Below are 13744 nucleotides of genomic sequence, written 5' to 3' on the forward strand. Positions count from 1 at the left end.
TTCTTTCTGTCTGTCTGTCTGTCTTTGTCTCTTTTTTTTTTTTCTTTCTTTTTCCTTTTTCTTTCTTTTGAGATGGGGTCTTACTCTGTTGCCTAGGCTGGAGTACAGTGGCATGATCTCAGCTCACTGCAACCTCTGCCTCCTGGGACTCAAGAGATCCTCCTACCTCAGTCTTCTGAGTAGCTGGGTCTACAGGCACGTAGCACCAAGCCCTGCTAATTTTTTTGTGTTTCTGGTAGAGGTGGGGTCCCACTGTGTTGCCCAAACTGATCTCGAACTCCTGAACTCAAGCGATCCGCCTGCTTCAGCCTCCCAAAGTGTCAGGATTACAGGCATGAGATTGCTCCACTGCACTCCAGCCTGGATGACAGAGTGAGACTCAAACAAACAAAAAAAAGATGAGGATGCTGAGGCTTAGATGTGCTCAGTCCCATAACTGGAAAGTGGGCAGAGCTGGGATTCAGACAAGGTCTGTGTGAGTCCAGGGGCAGGGTGACTACCCATGCAAAGGGCTTTTGGGGTGATAGGCTTAGAGCAGGAGGTGATGGTCGTGGGCTGGAGCCAGTGGGGACAGTGCCAGAGGCCTCTTTAGCTTTGAGGTAGACAAGCTTTAAGTGCACAGCAAGAAGGAATTGAACCTTTTATTATGATTCCTTGAGCACCTACTAGGTGCTAGGCTAATGATTACAACCTGCTAACACAGAGGCATGATTTTTTTTTTATTGAGTTAATACATCAAAACGAAAGAAATCTGTTTCTGGTACTGCTTGAAAAAGCAGAGGACCTGACACTCCAGAACGCAGGGTGTGAGGTAGCACCCTTTGTGAGATGGGCTTTGTGCTCTCTGCTTTTCCGCAGACCCCACTGCTCCCTGTCGTCTCCCAGGCCCCGGTAGCCATTGACCATGGCACCTCTTTTGTTCACTCCCACACACCCTGCTTCACTCATGCCTTACCTGCTTTGTCTCTGTAGACAGTGGGACCCTCCACCCTACACCAGACCTCTGGGGTTGGGAAAATCATGATCCAGAGCCAAGGTGGATGGGCCCCCCTGCTCATTGGAACTCCAAGGCCACCTCCCCAATCCATGAACCCCAAAGGACGTTTTTCCAGTTCTGGTTCTGCTTCTGGAATGCCCAGGCGGTCAGCAGAGGCCCTCCTTCCAAACTTTAGCAGGTGACCATTTTTCCGCCTTAAAGACCTGGCCCAGCAACCTTAGCCTACTCCGGAAGCAGTGTCTACCCAGGGACACAAGAAGCAAGCAGACTGAGCAGAGGCCTCCTGGGTGCCAGCCACTGCACTGGTCCCTGGAGGACAGAAAGACACTATAACTGCAAGCTGACCTTTGTTAAGCCCCAGGAATTAGCCCTTCTGATTTTTTTTTTTTTAGATGGAGTCTCACTCTGTCACCCAGGCTAGAGTGCAGTGGTGCGATCTTGGCTCACTGCAACCTTCATCTCCTGGGTTCAAGCGATTCTCCTGCCTCAGACTCCTGGTAGCTGGGATTACAGGCACCCCCCACCATGCCCAGCTAATTTTTGCATTTTTAGTAGAGAAGGGGTTTCACCATGTTGGTCAAGTTGGTCTTGAACTCCTGACCTCAGATGATCCTCCCGCCTCCGCCTCCCAACGTGCTGGGATTTTAGGCGTGAGCCACTGCACCCGGCCTTCTGATCTTTCAAGTCATTATTGCTTCAAAGAACCTCCTCCAGTAATACAAGGATAATCTATGCAAAGACCACAGGAGAATATTTAAAAATAAGTATGGATTGCAAAAAGCAGCCTTCTTCCCTGGAGGCAAACATGATTCACAGGTTCATGTATGTACACACACACACACACACACACACACACACAAAAGAAACATAAGGAAAAGTCACTCCTTGTATGTTTTGCAGTTTGATTTTTTCCACTTAACCTACCTTACAGTTTTTTCTGTCTGTTCGTAACTATCAAGTCAGACTTTTTGACTAGGTAAGACATGCAAATATGAAATAAAATAGTGTATAAGGGAATATAGAACTTCCCCCTTCATTCCTATTCCTCGCCCTTCCAGTTCCCCTTCTTAGAGACACCATGGTTGCTGGTTACATATGTAGCCCTCCAGTGATGTTATTTATTTGTTTATATTATTTTTCGAGATGGAGTCTCACTCTGTCACCCAGACTGGAGTGCAGTGGCATGATCTTGGCTCACTGCAACAGCCCCCTCCCAGGTTCAAGCAATTCTCCTCGCTCAGCATCCCAAGTAACTGGGACTACAGGTGTGTGCTACCTCGCCCAGCTAATTTTTGTATTTTTAGTAGAGACGGGGTTTTGCCATGTTGGCCAGGCTGGTCTTGATCTCCTGACCTCAGGCGATCCACCCACCTTGGCCTCCCGAAGTGCTGGGATTACAGGCTTAAACCACTGTGCCCAGCCTATTACTTTTTTTCTGATGAAGTCTCACTCTGTCACTCGGGCTGGAGTGCAATGGTGTGATCTCGGCTCCTGCAACCTATGCTTTCTGGATTCCAATAATCCTCCTGCCCCAGCCTCCCGAGTAGCTGGGATTACAGGTGTGTGCCACCACACCCGGCTGATTTTTGTATTTTTTGTAAAGATGGGTTTTGCCATGTTAGCCAGGCTGGTCTTGAACTCCTGACCTCAAGTGATCCACTCGCCTCAGCCTCCCAAAGTGCTGCAATTACAGGTGTGAGCTGCTCCATCCAGCCTCCAGTGATGTTTTACACACATGCAGCCACACAGCCCCTCGTGCACCCCTCCAAAATGGCAGCATAGGCCATGGCTGTTGTGCATCTCAATCTTTGGCCATTCATTCATGGTAGTAGAGAGACGGCCCCTGCACAGTCTTCCGCTATAGTGATGGACCATAATGATTAAGCCTGTCTGCTGTTGGCAGGTATTTAGGTTGTTTCTAGTCTGTTTGCTCTTAAAAGCAAGGCTGCAGCACAAGAACATGCTTGGTGGACTGTGTCTGTCTCTAGGTTGGGTATTTAGAAAGCTGTGATATTGCACTGGAGCGTCATAAAGAAGGTGTGATTATCCATCACTTTATTGAGGAAGCTCAGGGCTAGGTCTGTATGCACAAGTCAGGTAAGTGATAAGGCAAAGCCAATACTCTGCCCAGGCCTGTGTTTCTTTTTTTTGAGACCGAGTCTCGCTCTATTGCCCAGGCTGAAGTGCGGTGGCACAATCTCAGCTCACTGCAACCTCTGCCACCTGAGTTCAAGCAATTCTCCTGCCTCAGTCTCCCCAGTAGCTAGGACTATAGGTGCTCACCACCACACCTTGCTAATTTTTGTATTTTTAATAGAGATGAGGTTTCACTGTGTTGGCTAGGCTGGTCTCGAACTCCTGACCTCAGGTGATCCACTCACCTTGACCTCCCAAAGTGCCAGGATTACAGGTGTGAGCCACTGTGCCTGGCCAGCCCTGTATGTTTGAAAGCCAGTGTTACTTCCCTCCCTTCCCTCCCTGTTCCTCATTTCTGCTGCAGGCCCTGGGAGCACCCCCTGCTCAGGGCTCTGTGACTGACCATATAAAGTGTCAGGGAGAAACTGGAGCTGCTTCCTAATACGGTCACAAGAGGGAAATCCTGGGCCTGCAGCTGGGACCTGCTGGTGGCACAGGGCCCATGAGATGCCGGCTGGGACACAGGAGGCTGGGATGTTGAAACCTCTGAACTTAACCAGCTGGAGAGGGGCTAATGGGGCCAGAGAGGCAGAAACACAGCTAACTATGGTCAGGCTGGGTCGAGGTGAAGAAGTGGCTGAACAATGTGGGAGGAAGAGCCAGATGCTAAAGCCCCAAGTCCCCGCGTGAGATATGCGGCTGCCTGCCCCAGTCTTCCCTTCACTCCATCGTCATACCCTGGCTGACTTGGAAAGCTTTTGCAGAACTCAGCAGAGGTTCAGATCTACCTGGAAGTATGGATTAAGTGCTTGCTCTGCGCATCGCACTGGCAGAGATGTCCCAAACAAAGAGGACGAAAGTCATATTCCTCTTTCAGAAGTTGGTGATGGAGTTGAAAAGACAGTGTGGTCCTTCCTTCTTCTTAAAAATTCACTTTATTCTTTTTTTTTTTCTTTGAGATAGTCTCATTCTGTCACCCAGGCTGGAGTGTGGTGGCATGATCTCGGCTCACATAACCTCTGCCTCCTTGGTTCAGGCAACTCTCCTGCCTCAGCCTCCTGAGTAGCTGGGATTACAGGCATGCGCCACCACGTCCAGCTAATTTTTGTATTTTTAGTAAAGACGGGGTTTTGCCATGTTAGCCAGGCTGGTCTCAAACTCCTGACGTCAAGTGATCTGACCTCCTCCACTTCTCAAAGTGCTGGCATTAAAGGTGTGAGCCACCATGCCCAGCCTCTTCCTTCTTAAAAATTCGTTTCCTTCCCTCCCTTCCTCCTTCCCTTCCTCCCTCTGTTGCCCAGGCTGGAGTGCAGCACCACGATCTCGGCTCACTGTAACCTCCACCTCCTGGGTTCAAGTGATTCTCCTACCTCATCCTCCCGACTAGCTGGGATTACAGGGCCCCGCTATCACACCTGGCTAATTTTTGTATTTTTAGTAGAGACAGGGTTTTGCCATGTTGGCCAGGCTGGTCTCGAACTCCTGACCTCAAGTGATCTGACCTCCTCAGCCTCCCGAAGTACTCGGATTACAGCTGACTGAGTTTCTACCCCATGCCTGGCACTGTGCAGGGTGCAAGAGATACAGTAATGTGCGTGTCACAGTCCAGGAGGTGACATTTAGGCAGAGCTCTAAAAGAGGAGAGGGAAACAGCTGTGGGAAGATGAGGGGAAAAGCATTCCAGGTGGAGGGAACAGCATATTGAAGGCTCTAAGGTACTAAGACTTTCTCTCTCATGAAATGAAGGGAGCATAGTAAGAGTCACTAAATAACATTGATTAAGCACCTACTACACACCAGCCGCCATGCTAAATGCTTTTCAAGCATTATCTCACAGCAGCCCTAGTATGCCTCCGTGTTTTGTAGATGAGGATAAGTAAGACTCAGAGAGGTTAAGGGACTTGCCTAGGGTCACACAGCTATGAAATAGCAGAGTGAAGGTTGAAATTCAAGTACCCCATACCCAGTTCTGAGCCCTCAACCACTGCCCTTTACTGCCTCAAAGTCAAGGACTTGAGTGAGGACCGGTTGGGCTGTAAATGATACCTACATTTAAAAGGGGCATGGCAGTGAGCATGGCCCCAGAGGAGCTGGAGATGGAGTCGAGACCTGAAGGAGGGTGGGGCTTGGTTGACCTTTGTCCAGATGACCACGGACTGGGCACTTGCTCTTTGGGAGGCTTGTCCTGGGAACTGGGGACATCAATGAATAGGAGAGAGCCACTGGCCTGGCTCAGTGCGGTCCACTGAGTACCTACTGCTGCAGTGCAAGGCCCCCAGGTCACAGAGGTGAAGTCAGGCTGTCCCTGCTCTCAGGAAGCTGTATCATTAATTTATTCCCCAGGTATGCATTTAGCAAGCATTTAGTTAGCACCTATTCTATACCAAGGCCTGTGCTGGGACTGAAGAGGAGAAAGGGGCCGGGGAGGGTTCTCCTGCCTCAAGGTACTTGCAACTGGTGTTTGCAGGATGGGCGGGAGGGTCCTGGGTGATGGAATGGAGAAGAGGGGTGTCCAGGCAGGCGGTCCTCCACTCCCAGTCCCACCAGGCTGGATGTGGCTCCTGGGCTCCGCTTACCTCTCATCCTTGCTCTGCTTCTCCGTTTGGGTCCAGTGGAGCTGCTTGTACCAAGCTGCTTATAGTTCACCCCCACGGACCCCATGTCTGGTTTTTCTGCCCATGTCCCTGCTTTGTCTTGTCCTGAGCTGGTTAACACCTCATTGTCCTTTAAGACTCAGCACAGGGAATACCTCGCCACCTGGAGGTTTCCCTCACCACCTCCAGTGTGGGTTAGGGCCTCCCCTTCCTTGTTCCTATCGTTTTCTGTTCTTATGACGTGTTTTCATGTACTTGTCTCCCACTCTGATCTAAGTTCTTTAAGGACAGGAGGTATCATTGATTTCTTTGTATCCAGCCTCTGACACAGACGTGGTATATAGTAGGTGCTCAGTAAATGGTTGATGGCTATTTAGACAGGCATATGTTGACTCATTCATGCTCCTTTTAGGGGATGGTGAGAACCTCTGTCTCCATCAATCCTGTTTCTTTTTTTCTTTTTTCTTTTTTTTTTTTTTTTTTTTTGAGATGGAGTCTCCCTCCATCACCCAGGCTGGAGTGCAATGGTACCACCTCGGCTCACTACAACCTCCACCTCCCAGGTTCAAGTGATTCTCCTGCCTCAGCCTGCCGAGTAGCTGGGACTACAAGCATGCGCCACCATGCCCTGCTAAGTTTTTGTATTTTTGGTAGAGATGGGGTCTCGCTGTGTTGCCTAGGTTGGTCTTGAATGCCTGAGTGTGAGCAGTCTGCCTTCCTTGGCCTCCCAAAGTGTTGGGATTATAGGTGTGAACCACTGCGCCCAGCAATCCTGTAACTTTGAAGAATATCATTCCCCTGCAGCACCCCCAGACACTACATACCATTGTCCCTTAGCAGACTGAGCCCTGGAAGGACCTTCCCACTCTCTCTTTTTCTTTCTTTCTTTCTCTCTTTCTTTCTTTTCTCTTTCTCTCTCTCTCTCTTATTCTTTCTTTCTCCCCTCTCTCCCTCCATCCTTTCCTTCCTTTTCTTCCTTCCCTTCCTTCCCTTCCTTTCCTTCCTTCCTTTCCTCCCTCCCTCCATCCCTCCCTCCTTCCCTCCCTTCCTTCCTTCCTTTCCTTCCTTTCCTTCCTTTCCTTCCTTCCTTCCTTCCTTCCTTCCTTCCTTCCTTCCTTCCTTCCTTCCTTCCTTTCTTCATTTCTTTCTTCCTTTCTTTTGAGAAGAAAGGAATGGTCCAACCGTGTCACCCAGGCTGAAGCACGTGGCACAATCATGGCTTTCTGCAACCTCAACTTGCCAGGCTTCAGCAAACCTCCCACCTCAGCCTCCCAAGTGGCTGGGACTACAGGCAAGTGCTACCATGCCCAGCTAATTTTTTAATTTCTTATAGAGATGGGGTCTCACTGTGTTGCCCAGGCTGGTCTTTCTGGTTCAAGCAATCTTCCTGCCTTGACCTCCCAAAGTGCTGGGATTACAGGTGTGAGCCACCGCACCCGGCCAGACTTTCCCACTCTCTAATTGGCTCCAGCCCTTGACTAAAAGCCCCTTGAGGGCAGGGACCCTGTGGTTTTTTTTTTTTTTTTTTAATGTTCTAATGTAGTCCCAGCACCTTTTGCATGGCATCTGGGACATACAGAATGAATGAATGAACGAATGAACAAACAAACGAACGAATGATCGATAGTTTCTTTTTCTGTCGGATGGGCCTAGGCTGGATAGCATAACGGACCATGCTCATACCTGGGGGTGGGCCTGGCTGGGCTTGGTGCTGCCAGGATCTTCTTTGGTGACTTTGGTCAAGTCACTTAAGTCTCTGTTGCTTGGTTCACCCTAACTGTAACTGAGAGATGGATCTCTGGTCCTCCCTAAGTCGCTTACAGGGAAGAGGATATGCTTTATGGCCGTCAGAGTCTGGGGCAGTACTGATGTTTATCGTTTGGGGAAAGCAGTTCCTGTGAGATGGGTTGGAGCCTGTCTCCTGAACTGTGACCTCAACCATGGGAAAATCTAGTATCCAGTGAGGAAAAATCATGACGATACTGTCTCACCACGTACAGCATGGCATGACTCCTCCTTCCCTGATCTGATTATTTTCAGATGCTCCTATTCACCCGGCAGGACAGGACTGCTATTTTTTTAAATGGTAAAGTGCATATAACATAAAATTTACCGTTTTAAACGTTTTAAAGAAATCAGTGCCATTAAGGGAATTCACAATGTTGTACAGCTATCAATTTCAAGACAGGGTCTTGCTGTGTCACCCAGGGGCTAGAGTGCAACGGTACAATCATAGCTCACTATAACCTTGAGCTCCTGGGATCAAGCAATCCTCCTGACTCAGCCTCCCAGGTAGCTGGAACTACAGGTGCTCACCACCATGGCCAGCTACATATATATATATATATATATTTTTTTTTTTTTTTTTTTTTTTTTTTTTGTAGAGATGGGGTCTGGCTGTTGTTGCCTGGGCTGGTCTCAAACTCTTAGCCTGAAGCAATCCTCCCACCTTGGCCTCCCAAAGTGCTGGGATTACAGGCATGAGCCACTACACTTGGCTCCAGAGCATTTTTGTAGCCCCCAAAGGAAACCCCGTGCCCATGAGCAGTTACTCCTCACTTCCCCCCTCTCTCCAGCCCCTGGGAACCACGAGTCTATTTTCTGTCTCCGTGGCTTTGCCTACTCTAGACGCTTCATATAAATGAGATGATATAGTACATGACCTTGCGTGCTTGGCTTCTTTCACTAGGCGTATTTTCAAGCTTCATCCACATCGGAGAGCTCGTGTCAGTGCTTTGATCCTTTTTAGGCACGGCTGTGTTTGTCTCTGTTTTACAGATGGGGAAGGTATTAATGGTCAGGAGCAGGCACTCTGGGGTAAACAGGAGTTCTAGTTCTCAACTTTCCTCCAGCTGTGTAATCTGGTGACAACCTCACCATGCCTCACTTTGCCCTCCTGTCAAATGGGCAGTGGGGAAATCACTGTTACTGAGTAGTTGTGAAGATTCCATAAAGTGGCCGGGCGCGGTGGCTCACGCCTGTAATCCCAGCACTTTGGGAAGCCGAGGTGGGCGGATCACGAGGTCAGGAGATCAAGACCATCCCGGCTCACACAGTGAAACCCCGTCTCTACTAAAAATACAAAAAAATTAGCCACGCGTAGTGGCGGGCACCTGTAGTCCCAGCCACTCAGGAGGCTGAGGCAGGAGAACCACGTGAACCTGGGAGGCAGAGGTTGCAGTGAGCAGAGATTGTGCCACTGCACTCCAGCCTGGGCGACAGAGTGAGACTCTGTCTCAAAAAAACAAAAACAAAAACAAAACCCATAAAGAGATGCCTCTGCCATCTTCTAGAGACTGAGTCACTGGGGTTTCTTCTTAGATATGGACATTGGGAGGTCCCAGAAAGAGATCAGAGGGTGGTGGGAGAAGAGAGAGGTTGGAGGATTATTACCTTTTCCTCCCTCCCTACTGGAACATGGTTTTTGCAGGTGTGTTTCTGAATGGCTGCAGCTCCCTCTGGACAGCCCCTTTTTAGGGCTGTGTGACTTTCTATGTCTCCAATGTTCAGTTAATGACATTCCCTCTCTGGCTGGGTGCAGTGGCTCCCGCCTGTAATCCCAGCACTTTGGGAGGCTGAGACAGGCACATCGCCTGAGCTCAGGAGTTCGAGACCAGTCTGGGCAATATGGTGAAACCCTGTCTCTACAAAAAATAAAATAAAATTACCTGGGCATGGTTGTGCACACCTGTGGTACCACCTACTTGGGAGGCTGAGGCGAGAGGATCACTTAAGCCTAGAAACTCAAGGTTGTAGTGAGCCAAGATCACCCCACTATACTGCGGCCTGGGCGACGGAGCAAGACGCTGTCTCAAAAAAAAAAAAAAAAAAAAAAAGTAGTAAACAACATTCTCTTCTGTTCTTGCTCTTCAGACTTAACTGCTCCCATCACTGGTTGGGTTCTTTAATTCTGCACACATATCTGTAAACAGTCTCTTTATTAAATGTTCTTGAGTTAATATCTTAAGTGTGCTGTTCACTTTCTGTGCCACCTGTTAAATGATGAGCATTTCATATGATTGAGCATTTAATCGGCCAAAAACAGATCCTGTGTAGTGCTTAGTTTGGTGCCCGACACATAGTAAATGTTCAATGAATGGTGGCTGTCATTTAAGCCAGTGAGGTCCAGGGAGGTAAAGTGACAATTCAGGGGAGTGGAACTGAGATTTGAACCCAGAGATCTTCAAAACTCCACAGTTTCATCAGGTGCAATGGCTCACACCTATAATCCCAGCACTTTGGGAGGCTGAAATGGGAGAATTGCTTGAGCCCCAGAATTCGAGACCAGCCTGGGCAACACAGTGAAACCCACGTCTCTACAAAAAATACAAACATCAGCCAGGCCTGGTGGTGCCTGCCTGTAGTCCTGGCTACTCGGGAGGCTGAGGTAGGAGGATCACCTGAGTCCAGAAAAATCAAGGCTGCAGTGAGTCATGTTCACACCACTGTACTGCAGCCTAGGTGACAGAGTGAGACCTCATCTCAGAACAAACACAAACCCCCCTACAGTTGCAAAATATAACATAGGCAGCCTGGAAACCCACTCTCGCCCTTTCTCCTCTTCCCCCATACCTGGAATACCAGAGAGGCCCAGGGTTTCCTACTAAGACTCCAAGCTCCAGTTTCCCCATCTCTCAAATGAGAATATTGAGTGCTTCTGTGAGATCTGTCTTCCTGGAGGAGGTCTGGAAGTAAGCTGGGTTCTCTGTCTGCAGACATACTCTGGCCTCTTCTGCGTGGTGGTCAACCCCTATAAACACCTGCCCATCTACTCGGAGAAGATCGTCGACATGTACAAGGGCAAGAAGAGGCATGAGATGCCGCCTCACATCTACGCCATCGCAGACACGGCCTACCGGAGCATGCTTCAAGGTGAGTAAACCCAGCAAGGGCTGCACGGGGCCAGCTCCAGGGAGCCCCTCCTGTCCTGCTTGTCTGCAGTTCTTGCCAGGAATGTGGAGTTTGGCAGGCGGTGTAAGGGACCAGGAGTCCTGTGGCTGAAAAAGGGAAAAAGCAAAAGGAACATCTGTGTTTGCAGCCTGGGAGCGTGAGGGAGAGCGGAGAGCTTGGGCAAATACGGGCATGGGCCTGCTCCAGCTCCGGCTCTGGGGCCCACTGCCCAAGGGCCCTGCTGGACCAGCCGTCTGCAAAGGATGGGAAGGGGGTGGGGAACAGCTCTGGGGCTGAGCCATCATTGTCTGTGTTGCCACCTACCCGTTCCTCAACCCCTGTGGGACTGTGGGTAAATATCTTTTCCTCTTCAGCCTCAGTTTCCTCATCTGTCGAAAGGGGTGATAGTCTGTATCTTGTAGCTTCTTGTGAAGATTGTTAATGCTGGTTTTTCCAAACTTAAGACTTGTGCCTGCTACCTTCATGTTTATATGTTACTATTTTTACTATTATTTTATTATTTTTGAGACAGGGTCTCACTTTCTCATCCAGGCTGAAGTGCAGTGGTGAGATCTCGGCTCCCTGCAACCTCCGCCTCCTGGGCTCAAGCAATTCTCCTGCCTCAGCCTCCCAAGTAGCTGGGACTATAGGCGTGGACTGCCATGTCAAGCTAATTTTTAAAAGGTTTTTTTTTTTTTTTTTTTTGAAGTGACAGGATATTGCTATCCTGATTGGCCTCGAACTCCTGGCCTCAGGCGATCCTCCCACTTCAGGCAAAGGGTACAAGAAGCCCCAAAACTCACACCCCCTCTAAAAGGGCACCAACAGGTGGGAACCCAGGGATCTGAGCTGGGAGTTGAGAGGAGCCCAGTTCTGGAAGTTCTTGAGGCAGGAATCCAGGTGTGCATGAGAGATGCCACGACCCCGCCCCCAAGGTAGAGGCTCAGGTATAAGTGCCCGGACTTTCTGACAGTTAGCTGGACTCCACAGGTAGGACCAGAACCTTGGCCCCTCTAGGCAGGGCCTGCCATTACCTCCAACGACCAGCAGGTGGAGCCTTGCAAGGACAATCTTGGAGATGTAATCTCTGGTTGTAAAGTGACGGCTCCTGGAGTTAGGTATCTGTCTTTGTATTAAACACACAAACACACACACATTCTTTGTGGTCTCCCTTGACGGAAGAGTATTTACAAAATGGTTCGTATACATCTTTGGGAAGCTGAGCATCACAGACCTCGTGTGCCTATCATTTGGGATATTTGGTTGCAAGTAAGATAACACCTAACTAACGTGGCTTAACCAGTAGGAGTTAATTGCCTCATATAACAGGAAGCCTAGTGGCTGATTTCAGGGTTGACTTTCTTAGGATTTTTCTCAGCTTCTTCCTCTTGGTCACAAAGTGGTAGCCATAGTTCCAGATATCATATTTTCATGTGATAATATCCAAAAGCAAGAAGGAAGTGGAGGATAAGGTTCTTCTCCTGTGTCTCTTTTTTTTTTTTTTTTAAATCAGGGAGAAACTTGGTCATATGCGAACCCCTAAAGCAATCACTGGCAAAGGGGACTGGAGTGTTTATGATTTGTTTGAACCATTTCTGGTTTTTTTTTTTTTTTTTTTTTTTTGAGACAGGGTCTCACTCTGTTGCCCAGGTTGGAATGCAGTGGCATGATCTCAGCTCACAGCAACCTCTGCCTCCCATGTTCAAGTGATTCTCCCACCTCGGCCTCCAGACTAGCTGGGATTACAGGTGTGTGCCACCATGCCTGGCTGATTTTTTGTACTTTTAGTTGAGACCGGGTTTTGCCATGTTGGCCAGGTCTCGAACTCCTGACCTCAAGTTATCTGCCTGCCTTGGCCTCCCAAACTGTTGGGATTACAGGCATGAGCCACCATGCCTGGCAATTCCTGGTTCTTTTCTGGAGCCGAGGGAGGTCCCGCTAAGCACATTTTAATCTAAATACCAAAAAGAAAGAAAATTCTGTTAGCAAAGAAGGAGGGGAGAGACAGATGGGTAAGCATTTCTACAGTGCTCTCAAAAAATTTATTTGTAACTTTAAAACGTCTTTAAGATTGTATATCCATTCTAGAAAAACTTAAACATATATTTAAGTAAAAGAGAACTTGCTGGCACCTATGAGTCTATCATCCAAAACTCATCACTATTAACATTTTGTTATATGACCTTTCATTACACTAACTGAGCTAAATGGCATGAAATGAAGGAAATTTTTACTGTCTGAAGATAATTTGTTCCAGAAAAAGATCACAGAGACCAAAGTTTCACTGTAGATAGTATATGTGTGGAGGAGGGAAAGAAAGTGGGCACAATATTTGACTGAACTTGAAAAATGACATTGTAGGCTGGGCACAGGGGCTCATGCCTGTAATCCCGGCACTTTGGGAAGCCCAGATGGGTGGATTGCTTCAGGTCATGAGTTTGAGACCAGCCTAGGCAATATGGTGAAACCCTGTCTCTACAAAAAATACAAAAACTACTTTGGTGTGGTAGTACATACCTGTAGTCCAGCTTCTCGGTATGCTGAGGTGGGAGGATCGCTTGAGACCAGGAAGTAGAGGTTGCAGTGGGCTGAGATCACGCCACTGCACTCCGGCCTGGGTGAGAGAACCAGACCTTGTCTCAAAAGAAAAGAAAAGAAAAATGACATTGCAAATTATAAAAATAGGTTAATTTCATCTTACATGTAATAAGAATTTTATTTTAATGACAAGTAGGTGCTAATTTGTAGATTCAGTGTAAAATAAATTAAGAGTAAATTAAGAGTAAAATAAAATAAATAAATTTTTTCCATAACTTTTTTTGGGGTGAGGGATGAAATCATGTGAGAGTGTAAAACGACATTCTTCATGTCATGCTTGACTTCCGCAGCCTGAGCTAAAGAGGATCATTCTTACAGATTTATTTGATGGGTTACCAGTTTTCCTAAGGGCTTCTTTTACTTCTTTGGTGTTTAAGTCTCTCAAAGCCCCTGTGGTCTTAGCGTACGTTCAGCTGTAAATTGCCCTGAATCTTTTTCTTTCTTTTATCTTTCTTTTTCTTTTTCTTTTTTTTTTTTTTTGGATGAAGTTTCCTTCTTGCTGCCCAGGCTGGAGTACAGTGGCGTGATC

At 48.1% G+C, this 13744-nt stretch overlaps 1 protein-coding gene across 2 annotated transcripts in view; it reads left to right on the forward strand.

Annotated features, from left to right (window-relative positions):
* The window catches only part of MYH11 (myosin heavy chain 11), a 158421-nt gene that overhangs the window by 23856 nt on the left and 120821 nt on the right, over window positions 1-13744 (forward strand). For both annotated transcript variants that reach the window (XM_025371299.1, XM_025371300.1), the window contains exon 3: window positions 10443-10599. In XM_025371299.1, the coding sequence (XP_025227084.1) occupies window positions 10443-10599 (157 nt within the window). The remainder of the gene's footprint in view (window positions 1-10442; window positions 10600-13744) is intronic.

The sequence above is a fragment of the Theropithecus gelada genome, chromosome 20 (genome assembly GCF_003255815.1).
Source record: "Theropithecus gelada isolate Dixy chromosome 20, Tgel_1.0, whole genome shotgun sequence".
Classification (NCBI taxonomy): domain Eukaryota; kingdom Metazoa; phylum Chordata; class Mammalia; order Primates; family Cercopithecidae; genus Theropithecus; species Theropithecus gelada.